Source organism: Salmo salar, chromosome ssa05 (assembly GCF_905237065.1).
Source record: "Salmo salar chromosome ssa05, Ssal_v3.1, whole genome shotgun sequence".
Lineage (NCBI taxonomy): Eukaryota > Metazoa > Chordata > Actinopteri > Salmoniformes > Salmonidae > Salmo > Salmo salar.
Window position 1 is genome coordinate 68,688,794 of NC_059446.1, and position 20,034 is coordinate 68,708,827.

General features: G+C 41.2%; 1 protein-coding gene across 2 annotated transcripts in view; it reads right to left on the bottom strand.

Moving 5' to 3' along the window:
- Positions 1 to 20,034, bottom strand: part of LOC106605615 (histone-lysine N-methyltransferase 2A) — a 62,823-nt gene that overhangs the window by 36,973 nt on the left and 5,816 nt on the right. For both annotated transcript variants that reach the window (XM_014201450.2, XM_014201449.2), the window contains exons 2-6: positions 17,884 to 17,962; positions 1,278 to 5,600; positions 887 to 1,080; positions 546 to 659; positions 140 to 302 (exon numbers count right to left, since the gene is read on the bottom strand). In XM_014201450.2, coding sequence (XP_014056925.2) covers positions 140 to 302; positions 546 to 659; positions 887 to 1,080; positions 1,278 to 5,600; positions 17,884 to 17,962 — 4,873 coding nt within the window. The remainder of the gene's footprint in view (positions 1 to 139; positions 303 to 545; positions 660 to 886; positions 1,081 to 1,277; positions 5,601 to 17,883; positions 17,963 to 20,034) is intronic.

Sequence of the window (20,034 nt, forward strand, 5' to 3'; positions counted from 1 at the left end):
GGTAAGGTATATAATTATGATATCTTTCATAGGAAAGTCAAAGAAAGTTGTGGGGAAAGACAAGAACGCATGATGTCACTTAAAAATGTTTGTTGAGAGATTTGCATTGATAATCAGTTTTGAAAGCTTGATGCTCTACCTTGGTTCTTGCCAGAGGGGGATATGCCAGTTCTCTCATGCAGTGGCAGAGCACTGAGTCTGGGGATCATGTCATCGGGCACCAGCGCACGAGGCTGGCCCAGCACCACAGCTGCTGCACGGCACACGTGTTTGATGCGTGGACCCCCCGCTCTGCGGAACTCCTGGTAACAAGGAGAGAGGGGGGACAGGGAGGGATGCTGTTAAGACACATTCTTTTATCACAATGAAAAATGTATTTATGACCAGAATAGGTGGCTCTTAGTGAGGAAGAAACAACATACTTATACTTTATTGAGTAAGAGAAAGAGACAAAGTTGCATTCAGACACATTGAAAAGCAAGAGACACTGAACATAAAATATGCAGAGAACAGCACAGACCAGGATTGTGTTTATATGCCCATACCTGTGACAGTGGAGGGTCAGTCATGTTTGAGGCAGCAGGCTCAAGCTGCTCTTTCGGTTTCCTCCTTTGTCTCTTCCCTGCTGCATCTCTGGAGCCAGCAGGCCCTGATAGAAGCTGCAGGTAACATGTTTCATCACTATGGGCTTACACAGGAAGCTCTCCAGAGATATCACAATATTGATGTTAATGAATATCATCCTATTTAATGACAATGAAGGGAAACATAAAGCATATTCTGTATCAGAAAAAAGTCCCATCATGCATGTTGTTTACTGCAAAAAAATAACTGTCTGCATGCCAATTTTAAAGTGTATTCTTTTTATGAGTGAGACAATTATTACCCCTGAGGACTTGAGTTGTTTCTGCTGGTCGATCTTGTTGAGCTGGACCTTGGCTTTCTTGAGCAGATTGAACATCCTCTTATTGGCCCCTGTGAGGCAAACTCTCTGGGTGGCTCCTTTCTCCTCCGCAGTAGCACGGTCAGCCTCAGCGATCATGTCCAGATGCAGTTCCTGTGGCTCAAGCTTTCCTGCTTCTGGGACAGAGAATGTCCAAAAGTATGTCACTTTACTTTCCAGGGTAGTTTAAGCAGTGAAAACATACTCAGAGACATTAAACCAAGTAACATACAAATAAACAAAAATACCAGGTTTACATAATGCGCAGTTATTTATCAAGCAAGCTAATGTTGAACAACTATACGCATTAATTGATTGATAGCTCTTCTCTTACCTGCAATAACATTTTCAGCATTTGTTTTGTCTTCCTCTGTCAACTCCTCATGTTCTCCATATTGAAATGTTAAGAACTTTGAATTCATAGTCCGAACACACACAGAGACTTTTCGCACAACACCAGGGCTATCAAGGTCCTCAATCTTGAGTTTGGATTTTCCTTGCTTTGATTTGGGTTTGCTTGGAGCTGTGATTGTGGGGCGTTTCTTTAGACAGATGCTCTTGACTTCATCATCCAGACCTTCCGCTAGCATATGAACAGAAGATTGAAGAGTATTGCAAACACCATCTGTCATCATGTTTTTTCTTCTCCTTTTGGGAAGTCCTGGTTGCAGCTTCTTCAGTCGCTTGTACATATTTAGGTGAGATGTTTGCTTGTTGAACTTGTAGGACCTTTTCTTTTTCTGAACCTCCTGGGGATTGGTTGATGGGTCAGAAGCAATTTGGAATTCTTTGGATAAAAGTAAAGTCTCATACTCGCTCTGAAGAGTTTTGTCCAGCTTATATACTTCCTCGCCAGACTCTCCTGGCACATGCCATTTGAAACTGGGATTCCTCAAAAGGGACCTCCTCTTTCCAAACTGCTTTCCGGAGGATAAGCCATCACTCACGTCAGTGGTTTCCTGTTCAAGTTCCTGAGTTGAGAACAAATCGACATCCAACTGCGCCTCATTCAGAAATTCTTCATCGTCGATAGGCAGATCAGGAGTAAGCTCTCTACCTGTGCCATCTTCTCGTTTCCTTCCAGTGCGTGGGTGTAAGCCGAATAGTTGGCCTTTCTTCGGGGAGTTTCTACGGGGCAAAACGGACATGCCAGCATCATCCATAAACCTCTGTGGTGTCTTGATCACCCGTGAGGACCGGGCACTGACAACAGGCATGATGAAGTGCTTTATGTTTTTAAGGTACTTTGATTTACCATGCTGGTCATCAAAAGCATCAGACTGTGGTTCATCATCCACAGTGTCTTGTATATCCTGCTCCTCCAAAATTTGCTGGGTGAGATCCATTTGTACCTGCTTAGATAGAGTTTTAGGCCTGGCTCTTGGTCTTTTGGTACCAAGGAACTGAAGGCTTGAATTGGGGATCTTTTTCCTTCTGTACTTGGTCTTGAGGATGCCAATAAGTTTAGAACTTGCCAGTGTGGAAGAAGCCTCTGGGTAGGAAACTTCCTTTAGGTCTACCTCTTCAACAGCTTCAGGTACCTTACTTTCAGGTGATTTACTCTCATCACTCATTCTCCCTCTTGGCCTCTGCCTTTGTTTCTGCCTCTGTCCAATCAAGGCTCTTCGCTTCTTTTTGCCATGTTTGAACAGACTTCTATGACGGCGTAGTTCTGTCTTTTCAATAACAGAGGGCTCCAAAAGCAGCACCTTTCCACTCCCTATTGGCTGGGTCTCTGGCTCCACCTTTACCTCTGGTTGAGTGTCAGCCAAAGTCACAGGTTCAGATTGGGCTAATTCTATGTTTGGAGTTTCAGATGTTGGCTTCTTTGACTTCTTTCTAATTGAAAGGCTAGAAGTTCTTCTCCTAGGTTTAGAGACAAGAGCCAATGTGGAGATCTCTTCTGTCTGCTGTTCAGATCGGGCCATCTCTGTGTTTGGAATTTCAGATGATGTTGGTTTCTTTGACTTCTTTCTAATTGAAAGGCTAGAACTTCTTCTCCTTCTAGATTTAGAGACAACAGACAATGTGGAGATCTCCTCTGTCTGCTGTTCAGATCGGGCCGTCTCGGTGGTTGGAGTTTCAGATCTTGGTGTCTTTGACTTCTTTCTTATGGAAAGGCTAGAAGTTCTTCTTCTAGGTTTAGAGACAACAGACAACGTGGAGACCTCCTCTGTCTGTGGTTCAGATGGGGCCATCTCGGTGTTCGGAGTTTCAGATGATGTTGGTGTCTTTGACTTCTTTCTAATTGAAAGGCTAGAATTTATTCTCCTCCTAGATTTAGAGACAACAGACAACGTGGTGATCTCCTCTGTCTGCTGTTCAGATCGGGCCGTCTCAGTGGTTGGAGTTTCAGATGTTGGCGTCTTTGACTTCTTTCTTATTGAAAGGCTAGATGTTCTTCTCCTAGGTTTAGAGACAACAGACAACGTGGAGGCCTCCTCTGTCTGTGGTTCAGATGGGGCCATCTCGGTGTTGGGAGTTTCAGATGACGTTGGTGTCTTTGACTTCTTTCTAATTGAAAGGATAGAATTTATTCTCCTCCTAGATTTAGAGACAGACAATGTGGAGACCTCCTCTGTCTGCTGTTCAGATGGGGCCATCTCTGTGTTTGCAGTTTCAGATGGCGTCTTTCTTGACTTCTTTCTAATTGAAAGGTTAGAATGTCTTCTCCTAGGTTTAGAGACAACAGACAATGTGGAGACCTTCTCGGTCTGTGGTTCAGATGGGGCTAACTCTGTGTTTGGAGTTTCAGTGGGTTCAGGTAACATCTGTGTCTTCCCTGGCCTCTTTCTAACTGAAACACTCAAACTTCTTCTCCTTCTAGGTTTATAAGCAGACAATGTGGAAACCTCAGTCTTCAAAACCTCATTGGTCTGTGGTTCTGCTTCACTGGCAGGTTCATCAGATGGATGTTCCACATTTGGACTTGTTTGAAGCTTGTGTTTGTGGGTTGTCCAGGGTTTATGACTTCCACGCTTCTTCCGTGGTGTAGACATCTTCGCCAGTCTTTTCCTCCTTGCTTTGGGAGTTGGCACAGCATTTGTGTCTGATAAAGAAATGTCTTCCTCCAGAATTTCACTTGAATCTTTTGTGATTACCAGTATCTTTTTTTCATCAGCCGCAGGAGTAGTTTGATGGATCAAGAATGATGGTTTTGAGCGTTTAGGTTTACCGGGTGAGGAGACCTTTTTTATCTGAAGGGGTGGAACAACCTTTGCCACAGTATCACCACATTCAGTTTGAGTGGCCTCCTCTGGATGTGGTTGCGTTACCTGTCCCACTTCAACATGAAGAGAAGACTTTTCCTCAAGAGACGAAGTCTCCTTAGTCTTCTTCTTGGAAGACTTCTCATTATGTGTGTGCTCAGCATCTCTGGAAGTAGTACAACTCGTGGTCTCTTTCTCTTCAGGGTTCTCAACACTCTTGATCACACTGGGTTCAAAAAGAGAGCCATTGTCTAATTCAGTGGTATTCCGCTGCTTCTCTGTTCCTTTGACAGTATTTCCAGAGCCCTGCACTTGGGTGTCCTTTCTTTTCCCCTTAACCAATGTAAGTGTCCACACAAACTTGCTTCGTTTCTTCTTACGAGAGGAGCCCTTACTGTCAGACCGAGATGAGCCTTCCAATTTGGGGTTTCTGATTTTAATCAGCTTAAAACTTGGAATCCCGATTATGTCATCGTCATTTTTAAAAGCCAGACCGTCATTGGATTCAACAATTGGCTTTTCAGGTTCTGTGGCTAACGGAACATGGATTTCTGTGACAATCTTCTCTTCTTGATGTGCCTTGCTTTGTTTACGCCTACTCTTTCTGGATGGTGGTTTGGCTTCCTCTATTCTTGAAACCTCTAACAATGACTCTGCCAGACATACTTTGTCATTGCTCTGGTTTTTTAATTCTGTTACAAGGCCTTCATGTGTTTCGGAGGGTGGATTAGTAGTTCTATTTCTTCTCCGGATCACCAGTTTATTGACTTCAGTGCTTACCTCTGTGGTTCTTTCTTTCCGTTTGAATTTCTTAATGTCAGTTTTTGGCTCCGCATTTCCACTTTCCAGCGCAATGTCCTGTTTGCCTGTTGATTTTCTATCCCCCTCTGATTTTTGGTCATCAACGTCCCCAACTTTGGCCCCCCTTTGAACACACGGTTCAGTGTTCTTGGAGGCAGATCTACCACGCCTCCTTGCCGGTATGGCTCCTCCGCCTCCCTCATCCTCAGTGCCATTCAGATGCTGTACCTCATCAGCTTGTGTCTCAGTCTTTAATTTGACATGGGCACTGGAGATCAGGTCACCTTTAACGTCATTAGCCTTTGATTGAAAATGTAATCCTTTTACCTTCAGCTTCTCCACAGATTTTAGACGTCCTCCCTTTTCCTTTCTCACCGTCTTCTTGGCCACCAACTTGATGGTAATCCTTGGAGTTAAAGCTGCCCCGTTTTTCGCAGGACGCCTCTCCTTTGCTGGGTTTGAGTGCTTGTTTTTTGAACCCTTCCTACCATCCTTGGAAGGCACTGCATCTGGAGGAATTGCACAGTGGATTTCTTGTGAAGATTGTGCATCTTCTTCAGGAGTCGGAGACGCATCTGTCTCCTTTGGGGTGACTACAAGGGGTGGCTTCTCTCGTATCCTTTTTGATTTTGTTTGGACAGGATCACCTTATGGAGGGAAATAACAAATGAGAGAGGAAATTAATATCATATCTAAGCTGATATACAATGGCTTCAGAAAGAATAAATACCCCTCGTCTTATTCCACATTGTGTTACAGCCAGAATTCAAAATGGTTTAAAATGAAATTTCTCACCCATCTACACACAATACTCCATAATGACAAAGTGAAAACACAAAACAATAAAAGGTTTGCTAATTTATTGCAAATGAAATACACAAATCTAATTTACTCAGGGGTGCGAATAGTTGTCAGAATCACCGTTGGCAGCAATTACAGCTGTGAGTCTTTATGGGTGAGTCTCAAAGAGCATTGCACCACTGGATTGTACAATATTTGCACATTACTCTTTTTAAAATTCTTCAAGCTGGTTGCTGATCATAGCTAGACGTCCATTTTCAAGTCTTGCCATAGATTTTCAAGCAGATTTAAAGGATAAACTGTAACTAGGCCTCTCAGTAACCTTCAATGTCGTCTTCGTAAGCAACTCCAGTATATACTTGCAGTGGTGAAAAAAGTACCCAATATACCTTAACAGAAAATGACTCAAGTAATAGTGAAAGTCACCCAGTAAAATACCAGTCTAAAAGTATTGGGTTTTAAATATACTTAAGTATCAAAAGTAAATGTATAAATACATTTCAAACTCCTTATATTAAGCAAACCAGATCACCATTTTTTTCCTTCTGGATAGACAGGGGCACACTCCAACACTTACACATAATTTACAAATGAAGCACTTTGTGTTTAGTGAATCCTCCAGATCAGAGGAGGTAGGGATGACCAGGGATGTTCTCTTGATAAGTGTGCGAATTAGACCCTTTTCCAGGAATTTTGAGTGTCATAGAAAATGGAGTAAAAAGTACATTATTTTCTTTATGAATGTATTGAAGTAAAAGTAGTCAAAAATATAAATAGTAAAGTCAAGCCCAAAACAAACTACTTAAGTAAAAATACTTTCAAGTACTAAAGTACTTTACACCACTGTATGTACGTACGTACAGTTGAAGTCGGATGTTTACATACACCTTAGCCAAGTACATTTAAACCCAGTTTCACAATTCCTGACATTTATTCCTAATAGAAATTATATAATAATAGTAGCGAGAATGATTTATTTCAGCTTTTATTAATTTCATCACATTCCCAGTGGGTCAGGAGTTTAATTACACACAATTAGTATTTGGTAGCATTGCCTTTAAACTGTTTAACTTGGGTCAAACATTCCGGGTAGCCTTCCACAAGCTTCCCACAATAAGTTGGGTGAATTTTGGCCCATTCCTCCTGACAGAGCTGGTGTAACTGAGTCAGGTTTGTAGGTCTCCTTGCTCACACATGCTTTCTCAGTTCTGCCCACAAATTTTCTATAGGCTTGAGGTCACGGCTTTGTGCTAGCCACTGCAATACCCTGACTTTGTTGTCCTTAAGCCATTTTGCCACAACTTTGGAAGTATGCTTGCGGTCATTGTCCATTTGGAAGACCCATTTGCAACCAAGCTTTAACTTCCTGTCTTGAGATGTTGCTTCAATATAGCCACAATTTTCCTCCCTCATGATGCCATCTATTTTGTGAAGTGCACCAGTCCCTCCTGCAGCAAAGCACCCCCACAACATGAAGCTGCCACCCCCGTGCTTCACGGATGGGATGGTGTTCTTCGGCTTGCAAGCCTCCCCCTTTTTCCTCCAAACATAACGAGGGTCATTATGGCCAGTTCTATTTTTGTTTCATCAGACCAGAGAACATTCTCCAAAAAGTACGATCTTTGTCCCCATGTGCAGTTGCAAACCGTAGTCTGGCTTTTTAATGGCAGTTTTTGAGCAGTATGTCGATATAGGACTCGTTTTACTGCGGATATAGATACTTTTGAACAAGGTCCTTTGCTGTTGTTCTGGGATTGATTTACACTTTTCGCACCAAAGTACGCTCATCTCTAGGAGACAGAATGTGTCTCCTTCGCAAGCTGTATGACGCTGCGTGGTCCCATGGTGTTTATACTTACGTATTATTGTTTGTACAGAATAACGAGGTACCTTCAGGCGTTTGGAAATTGCTCCCAAGGATGAACCATACTTGTGGAGGACTACAATTTTTTTCTGAGGTCTTGGCTGATTTCTTTTGATTTTCCCATGATGTCAAGCAAAGAGGCACTGAGTTTGAAGGTAGGCCTTGAAATACATCCACGGGTACACCTCCAATTGACTCAAATGATGTCAATTAGCCTATTAGAAGCTTCTAAGGCCATGACATAATTTTCTGGAATTTTCCAAGCTGTTTAAAGGCACAGTCAACTTAGTGTATGTAAACTTCTGACCAACTGGAATTGTGATACAGTGAATTATAAGTGAAATAATTTTTCTGTAAACAATTGTTGGAAAAATTACTTGTGTCATGCACAAAGTAGATGTCCGAACCGACTTGCCAAAACTATAGTTTGTTAACAAGAGATTTGTGGAGTGGTTGAAAAACAAGTTTTAATGACTAGCCAGTCTCCAGATCTCAACCCCATAGAAAATCTTTGGAGGGAGTTGAAAGTCCGTGTTGCCCAGCGACAGCCCCAAAACATCACTGCTCTAGAGGAGATCTGCATGGTGGAATGGGTCAAAATACCAGCAACATTTGTGTGAAAACCTTGTGAAGACTTACAGAAAACGTTTGACCTGTGTCATTGCCAACAAAGGGTATATAACAAATATTGAGAAACTTTTGTTATTGACCAAATACTTATTTGCCACCATAATTTGCAAATAAATTCATTAAAAATCCTACAATGTGATTTTCTGGATTTTTTTTTCTCCTTTTGTCTCTCATAGTTGACGTGTACCTATGATGAAAATCCCAGGCCTCTCTCATCTTTTTAAGTGGGAGAACTTGCACAATTGGTGGCTGACTAAATACTTTTTTGCCCCACTGTCTGTATGTATGCATGTATGTATGTATGTATGTATGTATGTTGTTGTTCTCTCTACTACCACATGGCAAGCGGTACCGGAGTGCCAAGTCTAGGACAAAAAGGCTTCAACAGTTTTTACCCCGAAGCCATAACAAAACTCCTGAACAGGTAATCAAATGGCTACCCGGACTATTTGCATTGTGTGCCTCCCCCCAACCCATCTTTTACGCTGATGCTACTCTCTCTGTTTATCATATATGCATAGCCACAGGTTATTGTCTTGTTGAAAAGGTGAACTAGTCTTCCAGTGGCTGTTGGAAAGCACACCAAACCAGGTTTTCCTCTAGGATTTTGCTTGTGCTTCTCTATTCTGTTTCTTTTTGTCCTAAAAAAAAAAACTCACTAGTAGTTGCCGATGACAAGCAAACCCTTAACATGAAGCAGCCACCACCATGCTTGTAAATATGAAGAGAGTTACTCAGTGATGTGGTGTGTTGGACTTGCCCCGAACATCACTTTGTATTGTAAACATTTCACCAATACTTCCTAGGTATCATGAGTAGTATTGCAAAGGGTCGGAAACTATTCGGGAATTTTCCATGGGAAGTTAAGCCCGAGAATTTTGCTTAAATTCATCAAAAAAGTTAGCTTATCACAGTGAACCTTTTTTGTGGGATACAAATGAGGCAATTCTAGGTCTTGTGGCATATTTTGGTTAAACTATCCCCAATTCAATAGAATTGCAACCCTCTGCATGCACAGTGCATTCTTCCATCAAATGTGCAGTAGAGGTCGACCGATTAATCGGAATGGCCGATTAATTGGGGCCGATTTCAAGTTTTCATAGCAATCGGTAATTGGTATTTTTGCCCACCGATTTTTTTATATTTTTTAACTAGGCAAGTCAGTTAAGAACACATTCTTATTTTCAATGACGGCCTAGGAACGGTGGGTTAACTGCCTTGTTCAGGGGCAGAACGACAGATTGTCAGCTTGGGGATTCAATCTTGCAACCTTACGGTTAACTAGTCCAACGCTCTAACCACCTGCTTTACATTGCACTCCACGAGGAGCCTGCCTGTTACGCGAATGCAGTAAGAAGCCAAGTTAAGTTGCTAGCTAGCATTAAACTTATCTTATAAAAAACTATCAATCATAATCACTAGTTAAACTAGTAATATCATCAACCATGTGTAGTTATCTAGCCTGTCCTGCGTTGCATATAATCGATGTGGTGCGCATTCACGAAAAAGGACTGTCGTTGCTCCAACGTGTACCTAACCATAAACAATGTCTTTCTTAAAATCAATACACAAGTATATTTTTAAACCTGCATATTTAGTTAATATTGCCTGCTAACATGAATTTCTTTAACAAGGGAAAATGTGTCACCTCTGCAACAGAGTCAGGGTATATTGCAACAGAGTCAGGGTATATGCAGCCGTTTGGGCCGCCTGGCTCGTTGCGAACTGTGTGAATACTATTTCTTCCTAACAAAGAGAGCCAACTTCGCCAAACGGGGGATGATTTAACAAAAGCGCATTTGCGAAAAAAGCACAATCGTTGCACGACTGTACCTAACCATAAACATCAATGCCTTTCTTAAAATCAATACACAGAAGTAAATATTTTTAAACCTGCATGTTTAGCTAAAAGAAATCCAGGTTAGCAGGCAATATTAACCAGGTGAAATTGTGTCAGTTCTCTTGCGTTCATTGCACGCAGAGTCAGGGTATATGCAACAGTTTGGGCTGCCTGGCTCGTTGCGAAACTAATTTGCCAGAATGTTACGTAATTATGACAGAACATTGAAGGTTGTGCAATGTAACAGGAATATTAAGACTTAGGGTTGCCACCCGTTAGATAAAATACGGAACGGTTCCGTATTTCACTGAAAAAAATAAACGTTTTGTTTTCGAGATGATAGTTTACGGATTCGACCATATTAATGACCTAAGGCTCGTATTTCTGTGTGTTTATTATATTATAATTAAGTCTATGATTTGATATTTGATAGAGCAGTCTGACTGAGCGGTGGTAGGCACCAGCAGGCTCGTAAGCATTCATTCAAACAGCACTTTCGTGCGTTTTGCCAGCAGCCCTTCGCAATTCTTCAAGCATTGCGCTGTTTATGACTTCAAGCCTATCAACTCCCAAGATTAGGCTGGTGTAACCGATGTGAAATGGCTAGCTAGTTAGCGGTTGCGCGCTAATAGCATTTCAAACGTCACTCGCTCTGAGACTTGGAGTAGTTGTTCCCCTTGCTCTACATGGGTAACGCTGCTTCGAGGGTGGCTGTTGTCGATGTGTTCCTGGTTTGAGCACAGGTAGGAGCGAGGAGAGGGACGGAAGCTATACTGTTACACTGGCAATACTAAAGTGCCTATAAGAACATCCAATAGTCAAAGGTATATGAAATACAAATCGTATAGAGAGAAATAGTCCTATAATAACTACAACCTAAAACTTCTTACCTGGGAATATTGAAGACTTATGTTAAAAGGAACCACCAGCTTTCATATGTTCTCATGTTCTGAGCAAGGAACTTAAACGTTAGCTTTTTTACATGGCACATATTGCCCTTTTACTTTCTTCTCCAACACTTTGTTTTTGCATTATTTAACCTGTTAGGGCTAGGGGGCAGTATTGACACGGACGGATAAAAAAAACGTACCCGATTTAATCTGGTTACTACTCCTGCCCAGTAACTAGAATATGCATATAATTATTGGCTTTGGATAGAAAACACCCTAAAGTTTCTAAAACTGTTTGAATGGTGTCTGAGTATAACAGAACTCATATGGCAGGCCAAAACCTAAGAAGATTCCATGCAGGAAGTGGCCTGTCTGACAAGTTGTGTTTCATCTTGGCTCTTTTTATTGAAGACTGAGGATCTTTGCTATAACATGACACTTCCTACGGCTCCCATAGGCTCTCAGAGCCCGGGAAAAAGCTGAACGATATCGAGGCACCCTCTGGCTGAAACACTTTATCGCGTTTGGCAAGTGGCCGATCAGAGTACTATGGGCTTAGGCGCGTGCCCGAGTAGACCCCATGCTTTATTTTCTTTCGTCTGTTTACCTAAACGCAGATTCCCGGTCGGAATATTATCGCTTTTTTACGTGAAAATTTGATTTTAAACAGCGGTTGACATGCTTCGAAGTACGGTAATGGAATATTTAGACATTTTTTTGTCATGAATTGCGCCATGCTCGTCACCCTTATTTACCCTTTCGGATAGTGTCTTGAACGCACGAACAAAACGCCGCTATTTGGATATAACAATGGATTATTTTGAACCAAACCAACATTTGTTATTGAAGTAGAAGTCCTGGGAGTGGATTCTGACGAAGACAGCAAAGGTAATAAATTTTTCTTATAGTAAATCTGACTTTGGTGAGTGCTAAACTTGCTGGGTGTCTAAATAGCTAGCCCTGTGATGCCGGGCTATCTACTGAGAATATTGCAAAATGTGCTTTCACCGAAAAGCTATTTTAAAATCGGACATAGCGAGTGCATAGAGGAGTTCTGTATCTATAATTCTTAAAATAATTGTTATGCTTTTTGTGAACGTTTATCGTGAGTAATTTAGTAAATTCACCGGCAGTGTTCGGTGGGAATGCTAGTCACATGCTAATGTAAAAAGCTGGTTTTTGAAATAAATATGAACTTGATTGAACAAAACATGCATGGATTGTATAACATAATGTCATAGGGTTGTCATCTGATGAAGATCAAAGGTTAGTGCTACATTTAGCTGTGGTTTGGGTTTATGTGACATTATATGCTAGCTTGAAAAATGGGTGTCTGATTATTTCTGGCTGGGTACTCAGCTGACATAATCTAATGTTTTGCTTTCGTTGTAAAGCCTTTTTGAAACCGGACAGTGTGGTTAGATTAACGAGAGTTGTCTTTAAAATGGTGTAAAATAGTCATATGTTTGAAAAATTGAAGTTTTTGCATTTTTGAGGAATTTGAATAACGCGCCACGGGATTACACTGGCTGTTGAGTAGGTGGGACGCAAGCGTCTCACCTAGCCCATAGAGGTTAAACCAAATTGAACATGTTTCATTATTTATTTGAGGCTAAATTGATAGTATTTATGTATTATATTAAAGTTAAAATAAGTGTTCATTCAGTAGTGTTGTAATTGCCATTATTACAAATAAATAAATAAATAAAATAAAAAATCGTCCGATTAATCGGTATCGGCTTTCTTTGGTCCTCCAATAAATCGGTATCGGCGTTGAAAAATCATAATCGGTCGACCTCTAATGTGCAGTGCACTCTTCCATCACATGTACAGCTGATTCTTAAGATCTTGCACACTAATGAGATGCTATTGAGCCCACACTACTACACTGTCTGAGCCAAGGACTACATGCTTTCTGGTAAGTTTTGATTACAATACTGGGTGGGGGGGGGATATATTTTATATGACATACATAATTTTTTGTTAACTAGTAAATAGTAGCCTACAGCAAAGAGTGTTCAAATCATTTCTAACTGGTTAACAATATCTGCTAGTTAGTGTTTGCTACAATGTGGGTTTTAGCTTGCTTGAGCCTGCTAACTGAGGAGTGTTAATTTACCTGTTTCCATACATGTTTAATTTTAAAACATTTATCTTACAAAAGGAGTTGTTTAATCTAACTGCTTAACTATTTATCTGTACATGGAATTGTATTTTGTTTTTTCTTACAATGTTTTCCTAATCTTTACAGGAAAATGCCACGGGCACTATCTGATGTGTGGAGACATTTCACTGCAGCCAATGTAGAAGGAAAAGATGTGCACATTTGCAAATACTGTTCCAAATCATGTGAAGAATGCAACAAAGATGCAGAATCATCTGGCCAAGTGCATAAAGTTCCCTCAGCGCTCACAACAAGCAACCTCTGACAAAAGTCCCTCTACTTCTATTTGAGGTGAAAATGATGAGACACCTTATCAATAGCAACAGCTCATGGTACTCCTGGAATCAGATGTTTTTTTTGACTCAATGGAGGAACGTGGTCAGAGAAATGCTGATGAATGTCTTGCTCGAGCTGTGTATGCAACTGGTTCACCTCTGATGCTCACAGGCAATGTGTATTGGAAGAGATTGCTGAATGTTCTTCACCCAGCATACACTCCTCCAACCAGACATGCTTTATCTACTAATTTGCTTGATGCAGAGTTCAGAGTTTAAGTGAAGGTCAAGCAAATCATAGAGAAAGCAGACTGTATTGCAATCATTTCTGATGGGTGGTCGAATGTTCGTGGGCAAGGAATAATTAACTACATAATCTCCACCCCTCAACCAGTATTCTACAAGAGCACAGATACAAGGGACAACAGACACACCGGTCTCTACATTGCAGATGCGCTGAAGGCAGTCAATGACTGTGGACCACAGAAGGTATTTGCACTCGTGACAGACAATGCTGCAAACATGAAGGCTGCTTGGTCTAAAGTGGAAGAGTTCTACCCTCACATCACAGCCATTGGCTGTGCTGCTCATGGATTGAATATGCTCCTCAAGGACATAATGGCACTGAAAACAACGGATACACACTACAAGAGAGACAAGGAAACGGTAAGGTACGTGAAGTGTCATCAAGTTATAGCAGCAATCTACGTCACCAAGAAAAGTGACAAGAATAAGAGCACCACATTGAAGCTGCCCAGCAATACCCGTTGGGGTGGTGTTGTCATCATGTTTGACAGTCTCCTGGAAGGGAAGGGGTCTCTCCAAGAAATGGCCATATCACAGTCTGTCAATATGGATAGCCCCATCAAGAGGATCCTCCTAGTTGTGTATTTTGGGAGAGAGTGGTAAACAGCCTGAAATCTATAGCAGTAGCCATTACACGGATTGAGGGAGACAATGCCATCTTGTCTGATGTTCAGACTCTGCTTGCAGATGTAAGAGAAGAAATCTTGGCTGCCCTGCCCGCTTCACTGTTGCTCAAAGCAGAGGAAACTGCAGTTCTGAAATGCATCAAAAAGCACGAAGACTTCTGCCTGAAGCCCATACACGCCGCAGTGTACATGTTGGACCCCAAGTATGCTGTCGAGAGCATCCTGTCTGGTGCAGAGATCAACAAGGCCTATGGTGTCATCACTACCGTGTCTCGCCACCTTGGCCTGGATGAGGGCAAGTTTCTTGGCAGTCTGGTGAAGTACACTTCCAAGCAAGGGCTTTGGGATGGAGATGCAATATGGCAGTCGTGCCAACATATCTCACCAGCCACCTGGTGGAAGGGGCTTTGTGGACCTGAGGCGTTTTCCCCTGTTGCCTCCATCATCCTCCAAATCCCACCAACATCAGCCGCCTCAGAGCGCAACTGGTCCTTGTTTGGGAACACACACACCAAAGCAGGCAACAGGTTGACCAATACAAGGGGTGAAGAATTGCTGGCCATCCGGGCAAATTTGAGGCTTTTTGAGCCTGACAACAAGCCATCCTCAACAAGGTTGGAAAGTGATAGTGAAGATGAGACCTCAGAATCTGACATTCAAGAGGTGGACATTGAGGTCCAGGGAGAAGACATGGAAGACAGAGGAAGACAACCAAAGCTTTAGTTTCTAGACTATCATTTTACAAATGTATGTTGAAAACATTTTTGGGAGAAGCGATGGATCATTGGGATCATTCAATATTCCCTTTCTTTTGTTGTTCAGTGAAATCATCCCATGTGAAGAATCAACTCATTTAATTAAAGTTCAATTCGTAACTACATTTATTTTTTTTCCATTGGAAGGATTTAATCATTTGCAATTACAGTGGAGCAAAAAAGTATTTAGTCAGCCACCAATTGTGCAAGTTCTCCCACTTAAAAAGATGAGAGAGGCCTGTGATTTTCATTATAGGTACACGTCAACTATGACAGACAAAATTAGGGGGAAAAAAAATCCAGAAAATCACATTGTAGGATTTTTAATGAATTTATTTGCAAATTATGGTGGAAAATAAGTATTTGGTCACCTACAAACAAGCAATATTTCTGGCTCTCACAGACCTGTAACAACTTCTTTAAGAGGCTCCTCTGTCCTCCACTCGTTACCTGTATTAATGGCACCTGTTTGAACTTGTTATCAGTATAAAAGACACCTGTCCACAACCTCAAACAGTCACACTCCAAACTCCACTATGGCCAAGACCAAAGAGCTGTCAAAGGACACCAGAAACAAAATTGTAGACCTGCACCAGGCTGGGAAGACTGAATCTGCAATAGGTAAGCAGCTTGGTTTGAATAAATCAACTGTGGGAGCAATTATTAGGAAATGGAAGACATACAAGACCACTGATAATCTCCCTCGATCTGGGGCTCCACGCAAGATCTCACCCCGTGGGGTCAAAATGATCACAAGAACGGTGAGCAAAAATCCCAGAACCACACGGGGGGACCTAGTGAATGACCTGCAGAGAGCTGGGACCAAAGTAACAAAGCCTACCATCAGTAACACACTACGCCGCCAGGGACTCAAATCCTGCAGTGCCAGACGTGTCCCCCTGCTTAAGCCAGTACATGTCCAGGCCCGTCTGAAGTTTGCTAGAGAGCATTTGGATGATCCAGAAGAGGATTGGGAGAATGTCAGATGAAACCAAAATATTACTTTTTGGTAAATACTCAACTCGCCGTGTTTGGAGGACAAAGAATGCTGAGTTGCATCCAAAGAACACCATACCTACTGTGAAGCATGGGGGTGGAAACATCATGCATTGGGGCTGTTTTTCAGCAAAGGGACCAGGACGACTGATCCGTGTAAAGGAAAGAATGAATGGGGCCATGTATCGTGAGATTTTGAGTGAAAACCTCCTTCCATCAGCAAGAGCATTAAAGATGAAACGTGGCTGGGTCTTTCAGCATGACAATGATCCCAAACACACCGCCCGGGCAACGAAGGAGTGGCTTCGTAAGAAGCATTTCAAGGTCCTGGAGTGGCCTAGCCAGTCTCCAGATCTCAACCCCATAGAAAATCTTTGGAGGGAGTTGAAAGTCCGTGTTGCCCAGCGACAGCCCCAAAACATCACTGCTCTAGAGGAGATCTGCATGGAGGAATGGGTCAAAATACCAGCAACAGTGTGTGAAAACCTTGTGAAGACTTACAGAAAACGTTTGACCTGTGTCATTGCCAACAAAGGGTATATAACAAAGTATTGAGAAACTTTTGTTATTGAGCAAATACTTATTTTCCACCATAATTTGCAAATAAATTCATAAAAAATCCTACAATGTGATTTTCTGGATATATTTTTCTCATTTTGTCTGTCATAGTTGAAGTGTACCTATGATGAAAATTACAGGCCTCTCTCATCTTTTTAAGTGGGAGAACTTGGACAATTGGTGGCTGACTAAATACTTTTTTTGCCCCACTGTATGTCTACTTACGATGAGGTAAAAGGTTTACGTTTGTCTCCATATGATATGGTAAATATATCCAATGCAAAAAACATCTACATTTAAATGGTATTAATATTAATTTGCATATATTTCCATATATTCCCACAAAGTTTCCACCTCTGAATATTCCCTAAAATGTGCAACCCTATTTCCCCAGTCACATTTTTATTTATGAAGCATACCATAGTTTCCCAGAACAGCAGCCAGCCATGTGTACATTGTAAACACAATGGGAGAAAGCGGGAGCTGGTGAGTCCATTGTGTTCTATATCTATCGGTGAGTCTCTGCGTGGCGCACATGAGGTGATAAAGTTACACTTGTATGCAATTCCCTACTAAATGTTAGCCATCAGATATCTTAAAACTGTCTAAGATGTGCTATACTCTCCAGCTGTGTATTTGGTTACTTGTTATCTAAGTAAGTGGCTGAATTAATAAGGAGACGGGCGGTTAGCTTTCTGCCGTGTTTGATAAGTCAAAGAGCTCTGGATGAATCAGCTGTACAGTTGCAATTTTTTCTCTGTGCTTCCAACTATCGTTTTTTTCATCCTTTCTGTTCTCCACCCCTCTTCTCAGCATACAGATGCTGTTCTTCCTTCAGACAAATATGCATTACAACTGTTTAGTTGCACAATTTCTCGTTCACTTCAGCTTCTAAATGTCCACACCAGAAATGACTACCAGCTATACTTGTAGAACTTTATGAGCTGGATTTGCCAGTCTTTGCAATTGGTTTGCTCGTTTGTGCTCATTAGCATTCAGCTAAAAGCGTCCATGAGAATTTGCCATTAGTTGTGCTAATTTTGTTGGAATTCTGGTAATAGACTGCCAATGGGCCTTTTTTGCGTTTTGAGCCCCTTGTGTGCTATACCAGTAATAACGTAAATCCCGGGATGGCAGAATAACAGTATGAAAATCTCGATTCCGCCCAAGAATAATAGATAGGTGGCAAGGGATGGGCATAGGTGTAGAATAGGCTAATACTTACTTTTGGAGGGATTATGTCTGGACCGTATGGGGCCTTTATATCCTTTACGATCAGATTCAAATCCTGTGAAATCATCTCCCTGAAAGGCAAGGTCAGATTATTAACTTTGGACACCCAACATGCGTTTTCCGACTGTTTCACAATTTTCCATAACCTCACAACAGTTTGATCCGAATATGCATTTGAAATTGATGAATAGTAGTTTACATGCAACAATTAGGCCTAAAAGCTTTGACAACAGTGACAATAACCTAACACACACACACACCTTAACACAACTAGGCCTATGCAATTGAATGCTAGTACTGTTGACTACAGAAGCTTTTTTTTATATCCCAATCTTGAGGGAGAACAGTGGCATGGCAATCAACAATTATATTGTGTAATGTCATGTAGTGAGTAGGTAATTCCATGGTAACGGAATTACGCCGAGACTCCTATTTTTTACATTAAAATGTATGCTAAACAAAAAACAGTGATTTCAAAGTTGAACAACCCATACAACTCTATGCACAAGGAGAACTTTGAACAATTTACACAGAAAATGTCACAAAAATACATTTACTGGAAGAACTGTGCAGATGCTAAATTTGGTAACAGTAAAATTTCCCTCTGTTTATGCAACCACATTTTCCAAAAACTTCAGATTCAAAGATGTTTGCAGAAAGAATGGAGTGTCAGCTATGACATGACACCTTGACTTTGAAAATCGATTTGGGTTATTGAACACACTATGTGAATTTACAACCGGTAACAGAACAATGATTGCGGAATTACCTAATCGGTCTCTGATCTGTACAACACAGAAATGCATAATTATGGATATGAATGTCACTCTTCATGGTGATGTCCTGAATTAGGTACACAAAAGGTAAAAACATGCAATATCATACTTTGCATATATGGGTATTATTCTACACACTGGCCATTATTCTCATGATCTCTGTCCCCAATTAAGACCAAATTTGGTTGGTCCGGAACAAATCTGAACCAATCATAGACTTCTATGTAGGTTACAGTACAGCACAGTATTAGGATTGCAAATTTTGGTAAATTTTGCTGACGACTATCCGACAACATCATTAACCGGTCAATAAAACAGCTACATTTTTACAAACAGTAAAATGGCATGACCAACCGAAAATACTATACATGGAAAAGGAGCAGACATTTTTCATTAAGAGCTTAAATGCAAACATGCAACAATAGCAAGCCTATAGTCTTACAGTCAAAAGGCTATAGCCTATTATGGAACATGCAACTGTTGTAATGAAGCAGCTAATAAAATGTCATTTTCAAACATTTGCCAAAATGCATTATGCGGGAAAACGCAGTTCTAAAACTGCGCACCTAATGCGAGTGGTTTCATGTGTGACAGGGATTAAAATCTGTTACACAAAAAGATGGGGAATCTAACGGCAACAACTAGGATAGGTTGCTAATATGACTAGGATTGTGCCTTTGGCTTCTAGCCAACAAAAGAAAGTTGATATGAAAATCAATAGAACAGTAGAGAAATTAAAGTTAATGGCATGAGGAAGTCTATATAAAATAATTGCCTGTTTTTATGGTTGGATTTTCTCTGGGCTACCTTGAAGCCAGGTAAGACATGCCTCATTATTTGAAGTAAAGTAAAACTTTCAGGTTTCAAACAATTATACTGCCTAAAGCTCATGTTGCAAAGCGGTGGGTGACACACTGATAGCCTGGCTACCGTTGACTATAGCATACAGTGGGGGGAAAAAGAATTTGATCCCCTGCTGATTTTGTACGTTTGCCCACTTACAAAGAAATTATCAGTCTATCATTTTAATGGTAGGTTTATATGAACAGTGAGAGACAGAATTAAAACAAAAAAAATCCAGAAAAACACATGTCAAAAACGTTATAAAATGATTTCCATTTTAATGAGGGAAATAAGTATTTGACCCCTCTGCAAAACAATACTTAGTACTTGGTGGCAAAACCCTTGTTGGCAATCACAGAGGTCAGACGTTTCTTGTAGTTGGCCACCAGGTTTGCACACATCTCAGGAGGGATTTTGTCCCACTCCTCTTTGCAGATCTTCTCCAAGTCATTAAGGTTTCAAGGCTGACGTTTGGCAACTCGAACCTTCAGCCCCCTCCACAGATTTTCTATAGGATTAAGGTC